Source organism: Triticum aestivum, chromosome 7D (assembly GCF_018294505.1).
Source record: "Triticum aestivum cultivar Chinese Spring chromosome 7D, IWGSC CS RefSeq v2.1, whole genome shotgun sequence".
NCBI classification, from domain to species: domain Eukaryota; kingdom Viridiplantae; phylum Streptophyta; class Magnoliopsida; order Poales; family Poaceae; genus Triticum; species Triticum aestivum.
This window is the reverse complement of record NC_057814.1, coordinates 14,228,009-14,234,621: the sequence shown is the minus strand read 5'-3', so window position 1 is coordinate 14,234,621 and position 6,613 is coordinate 14,228,009. Positions and strand designations below refer to the sequence as shown.

Genomic DNA, 6,613 nt, shown 5'->3' with positions numbered 1-6,613 from the left:
CTATAAAGTCTTATTCATAGAGTGTAGATTGATTCATGTTAGTTGTGTTTGTTTTATAAAAAAGGAAGAATCATCAATCATGTACTCCATAGAAGGAGGTATGATTCCGGTGGTGAAAAGAGTTCATATATGATATATTTTATAAATATGATACCAAATAACACATATTTGAAGTTATGTAATTAAGTGAAAGTTTGTTTTACTTACATTGGCTCTTCACTTATATGATTTTTTTTGGAAATTTAGAGCCCTATTTTGATTTTCGTCCTAGGCCCCCAAATTTCTAGAGACGGCTCTGTGCATCACGAGTTCTTCACCCGATAGTCCACTAAGATATAGCAAGCAACAATATTTTGCTTGACCTAAAATTTAATGCTTGCATCTCAGATTTTAGTATAGCGAAAATACTTGATGTGGATGGATCAAACTACACAAGTTTTGCTGGGACAAAAGGTTATCTTGCCCTAGGTAAAACTATATCTCGATGCTGGTTACGTCAAATAATCTTATCATAGTTTCAAATGCCTCTCTATGCTTTTCCTGGTTTATACTATCTACATTGGTATACCGTATACACTGTTTGCATCAAAATTAACTATCCAATGTTCTTTATTTCGGAGTTCGCATACACAACAAGCAGTGGCCGAGATAGCAGAGAAAGGCAAGGGGGCAGGGCAGGAAATATGCTTGTGTGTGTGGGGGGGGGGGGGCTAATGACTACTTTTTCTTTCTTTTTTAATCTTAGCCCCTAGAAAAAACCCTTCAATGTTTTCTCTAATCTTGGCGGGGGGTGGGGGGGGGGGGGGGCACAGCCCCCCATGAGTGCACATAGCTCCGCCATTGACAACAAGGGTGACATAGAAGTGCAATATTTATAGCTTTGGAGTGCTCGTTCTAGAGCTGTTCATGGGAAATCATCCAGGTGATTTCCTATGGTCCATGTACAACAAGAAAAGTACATTACTTGAGAACTTGTTGGACACCCGGCTCCCATCCCCTGAAGCTGAGATTGCATGTGAGATATTTAAAGTGATCTCCGTAGCTGTTCGGTGCATGGAATCCTGATCCATCACTCTGTCCAACGAGGCAATAAGTGATTAAGGTGTTCTCAACAATTGAAAGGTCACCTGCTAAGAATCTTGATTATCTCCACACTGCCATTTTCATACTGGCCCGTTGGTTCTGATTCATGAATGTTCATTCAGTTAGCTCACTATTGGGTCACTGGATGTGGATTTTTAGAGCACTTGCACCCAGGCCCTGCTATCCTAGCTCTTCAATATTGCTTTAAGATCCGTGCGACACAACTAACTTTCTATATGAAATTTTCTCTTTTTTGTTTCTCTCATATAGAATATATCTTGAAGTTCAAACTTTTGCAACGTGGCAAAGCTTTCTAACTAGAATCTAGGATAAATCTTTCAGAACTTTTTGTCCGACATAAATACTAAAATTCTGATTTTTTAATCAAACAAAACTTATTTTGTATATTTATGTTTGACAAAAAAATCTGAAAGATTTATCCTAGATTCTAGTTAGAAAGTTTTGCCACGCTGCATAGGTTTGAATTTAAAAATATGTTCTATGTGAGAGAAACAAAAAAGAGAAATGTACTTGCCCGAATTGCGATGCGAAAAATGGATGGCTAGATAGAGAGGGCTTGGGTGCAGGTGCTCTATTATATATTTTCGTCACTATTGGTGCTTCCTATGATTATATAGAGACCGTCTGTAATACACAATCTATCTGGTAGTATTTTGTTTCTTGCATTAGACACATGCTGTACTAGTACTATGTATGCCACTCCTAGCTGCTGGTTGGCAATTAGCTACATATTAATAAACATGTGTATGGCAGAACGGCTGCTATTTCATCAGAGCATTGACAAATAATTCATTTGCATCCTCTATCAGATGCCTCCTTTTGGGTCCTTGTAGCTATTACAAGATGCTCAGGCCTTTAGTTGTTTCTGTATGTGTGGAACATCAGATTCCAGAAGATGTATACAAGCGAGAAGTGCATATCTTTTCTTTTACCAGCTTGGTTTCCAATATATAATCAGGTGGTTTCCCTATCTACTAGATTCTAGAAGATGTATACAGGGGAGAAGACCCAGAGGACAAAGATTTGAAATGCAAAATAGTTCTTGTGATGACAATTATTGTATTTTCTGACAACTTTTAAAAATTGGCTAAGAGAGTAAAAACTAGCTAGGGGCGTTTCTGCGTGATCCGTGATGTTGACTGCTCTCTAGTATTTACTGTCAGCTTAATTATTGCTTTTAGCATATACTGTTTAATTCTAGACGTCGGTAGTTAAGATGTGACTTGTGGAGTTGTTGTATATTGTTTAGAATCTAAGGTATTAATATAATTCTGTATAACAAATTATTCCTCTACATGTATGCATCATGTTCGCTACGTTAGGTAGATTGCAATCTGTACCGACTCCTCTTAACAAATACTATATACGCACATAATATAGTACTATACATAGCAAGTAGAGGACTTAATAAGTTCAAGACTTGAGGAACGGAAGACTTGGCTTGCTAAATTAAGCTAAGGACTTGAAGTCCTGTAAAGAAGACACACCCATGCAGAAATAGCGTTGGCATTTTCTTATTTACTACGACATCATCTCGTCTTGGACCCGCCAATGGTCCCCAAACTTTATGCCTTCTCTACTACAATGAGGTAGACGTACGTTAGAGAGTAGTAGATGGTTGGCCTTTGGATACCCCCAAGGCACATGGTTCGACGCAAACCATCAGTGGTATCAGCATTACACATAATTGTGCATACCCGGCAGTGTGCTATGAGCAAGGCAAAACATGCCCATGTATGATGTGAGCCACATCGCACACGGTTGAGGGGGATGACTGTTGCAAATGTATTGTCCCGGCACCGCGTACGTTGTAGTCATGCCTACATCCCATACAGATGTAGTTCCGCACCCTTGTGCGCTGGATGTGCATCAGTAATCACTCACAAACAAGGTTGTGAAAACCGTGTGCCATATGATTGTTTGCCCGTGTGTAGCGTGTGCATCTGTAGTAGCGTGACGTACGTGTCAAAAAAATAGGAAGAAGGGATGCAGATGTTGAACTGGCCCTCGTTATTAATGGTAAGAACTGTAAGTTGACATTACAATTTCCTGTGATGATGACACAATAGTACCCCACTTGCAGTGCAATACTTGATTACCACATGTCAACTTGAAACTATAAAGGCCCGTAGGAGAAAAATATATAGTTACTTGTTAGTGACTCATATATACATAAGGCCTTGGGACAGACTTGATCATTGTTTAAGAGACCTGACTTGACTTACAGGAAAGACTGAACTAGCCCTGCTCCTATAGGTATACACGTTCACTTACATAATACTATTGCTTGCCCATTAATTGGTACACTCTATTGTACCGCCAGCTTTTGTTTTAGTGGAAGTTTACTGTCAGATTATTATTGTCTTGCTTGCCCAATGGTTATGCACACTTGTAGTTTTTGTTGCATGTTGTTGGTTGCTAGGCGTCAGTAATTAGAATCTGACTTATGTGGTTGATGTGTAGTCTTTAGTGTCTAATGTATGTGATTCTGTTAGAGAACTCATTAATTTGATCCCCTACATGTACGTGTCATGTCATTGACTTGCAAATTGTGGGTATTCAAATGGGTTGGCTACGCTACATAGACAGCGATCTGTACCAACGGTTCTGACATACATATATATATGACAAGTTGAAGACATGATAAGTTAAAGACTTCAGGGAAATATGGAAGACTTGGCATGCTAATTAAGTTCAAAACTTGAAGTCGCATAAAAGAACACCCATGCAGAAATTGCGTTGGTATTTTCTTAATTACTACGACATCATCACCACTTGGATCCCTCGACAGTCCCCGAACATCATGCCTTTTCTAACACGAGGATGATGACACCACTACACAATGGGCCTTTGAAGAACCCCCAACACACATGGTTTAAATGGGAACAGTCACTGATAACAATAAGATGGCACACGGTTGCACAGACCAGATTGTGTGGGGATCGATGTGCAAGGCAAACATGCCGGTGTGCGATGCGAGACACATCGCACACGGGCAGGACAGGACTGTGACCCACTGGTACACATGTACGGTTGTGGTGAAATCCGTGTGTTTCTGTAGTAGTGTGATGTATATATGTGTCAAAAAGAATAGGAAGACATGTGGATGTTAACATGGCTCTCTCCGGTAGTAAGAAATCTAGGTTGACAGGGACCATGTTAAAATTTCTCGACATTCCAGTTTTTGCACGCGATGATGCCGTTGAAGTCTGAGCTCAGAAAATAATAATACTACGGTAGCTGGTTACATTGCATATTTGATTGTCACTTGTGGGTGACGACAGATAGACTTGACTTCATGTGTGCAAAAATAATTCCAGTGTCTCGAGTATGTCCTCCTATAAGCATATGCATTGTTGACTTGCCAACTCAGCCAATGTTGTATATGTTTATCGTGGATGCTGACGACATGTCAAGAAATCAGGAAGAGGGTAGAGATGTAGATGTCGACACGGCCCTCTCTAATTGTAAGAAATCTCAGTTGACATTCCCATTTTTGCGCGCGATGATGTGACACTATACTCCATTGGGTTGCAAGAGAGAAAAATAAAGAGGTGCTTCCGTGCTTGTGGGTGACTCGTATATACATAAGGCCTTGAGGCAGACTACACTTGATAATTGTTGAAGAGTCATGAATTAAAGTTACGTACAACAATTATGCAGCAAAGTAATACCACTGTTTCGACTGTCGAGTCACACTCTAGATACAGGCATTGCCCCGTTGCTAGCCTCCTCCTATAAGTATACACATTCACTTGCATAACATTGCATCGGTCTACAAATGATCAATCACTAGAACTAGCTATCACTAGCTACATCACTAGCTACCTCCCATCAGCTGGTACAAAATGGAGGCCACCATCCTCCTTACAATGGTGCTCACCACCTTCCTACTCTTCCTCTTTCTCAGAGCCACCTTTCACCGCGGCCAGAAGTACAACCTCCCTCCGGGTCCAAAACCTTGGCCTGTCATCGGCAACTTCGACCTCATCGGTGCACTCCCGCACCGCTCCATCCACGAGTTATCCAAGAAGTACGGCCCACTCATGCACCTTCGCTTCGGCTCATTCCCTCTCATCATCGGTTCGTCAGTGGACATGGCAAGGTACTTCCTCAAGACCCAGGACATCCTCTATGTCGACCGCCCCAAGACGGCTTCCGGTAAATACACCACCTACAACTACGCTGACATGACATGGTCACCCTATGGGGCCTACTGGCGCCAAGCACGCCGGATCTGCCTCACCCAGCTCTTCAACCCACGTCGTCTCGCCTTGTTGGAGCACATCCGTGCCGACGAGGTCAAAGCTCTCATGTGCGACCTCTTTGCAGTGTCCGGCCATGCCGTGCATCTTAGCAGGGACCACATGTCCATGGTGAGCATGAATGTGATCACACGGATGGTGATGGGGAAGCGACTCTTCGTGGACGGCGTGGCGGAGGGGCCGGTGCCGTCTCTGAAGGTGTTCAGGTGGATGCTAGATGAGCTATTCCTGCTCAACGGTGTGCTCAACATCGGCGACTGGATCCCATGGCTGGACTGGATGGACCTGCAGGGATATGTGCGACGGATGAAGAAGATAGGCAAGTTGTTTGATGCATTCAATGAGCATGTCCTTGACGAGCATAGCGGCGAGCGGGGCCGCGGCGAGGGTGAAGCGGCTAGGGACATGGTGGATGTGCTTATGGAGAAGGCCAACGACAACGCCCTCGAGGTCCAGTATGGCCGCATCGGCGTCAAGGCCTTCACCCAAGACCTCATCGCCGGCGGCACTGAGAGCTCAGCCGTCACCGTGGAATGGGCCATGTCGGAGCTCATGAGGAGGCCCGCCACCTTCGATGTAGCCACCGAGGAGCTCGACCGTGTCGTCGGTCGTGCCCGCTGGGTAACCGAGAAGGACATGCCAAACCTGCCCTACATTGAAGCAATCGTGAAAGAATCCATGCGCATGCATCCTATCGTGCCTCTCCTCACCCCGCGTTTGGCCCGAGAGGACGCCACCATTGATGGCTATGACATCCCTAAGGGTGCACGTGTGCTCATCAATGTGTGGGCCATTGGACGGGACCCGGAGTTGTGGGACGCCCCAGAGGAGTTCAAGCCAGAGAGGTTCCTGGGGAGCAAGATGGGTGTGATAGGGCAGGACCTCGAGCTGCTACCGTTCGGTTCTGGCAGACGAATGTGCCCAGGCTACAATCTCGGGCTAAAGGTGGTGCACCTAAGCTTGGCAAACCTGCTGCACGGGTTCACTTGGAGGCTGCCAGAGGGGGTGAGGAAGGAGGATCTGAGCATGGAGGAGGTGTTTGGGTTGTCCACCGGCCGCAAATACCCACTCCAGGTCGTCGCCAAGCCCAAGCTACCTAATCATCTATATGTTTGAGTTCGACGCATCATGCATGTGTTATGCTTTATCGTAATAGTAGTATATCCTCTGTCCATTTTTTCACAAAATATATGGTGTGTTTTATTTGTTCAAGGAAAGCATGTGAGCAACGTTACTTCATTAAT

At 44.0% G+C, this 6,613-nt stretch overlaps 1 protein-coding gene across 1 annotated transcript; it reads left to right on the top strand.

The window, feature by feature from the left end:
• Positions 1-4,902: 4,902 nt before the first annotated feature.
• LOC123170013 (trimethyltridecatetraene synthase-like) lies at positions 4,903-6,485 on the top strand. The gene has a single exon (XM_044587865.1). It carries the CDS (start codon positions 4,953-4,955, stop codon positions 6,483-6,485), a length of 1,533 nt encoding a protein of 510 aa, XP_044443800.1. The 5' UTR covers positions 4,903-4,952.
• Positions 6,486-6,613: the final 128 nt, after the last annotated feature.

Bases quoted from the DNA above. Each gene is read 5' to 3' on its own strand.
- LOC123170013 (XM_044587865.1), top strand. From the start codon at position 4,953: ATGGAGGCCACCATCCTCCTTACAATGGTGCTCACCACCTTCCTACTC.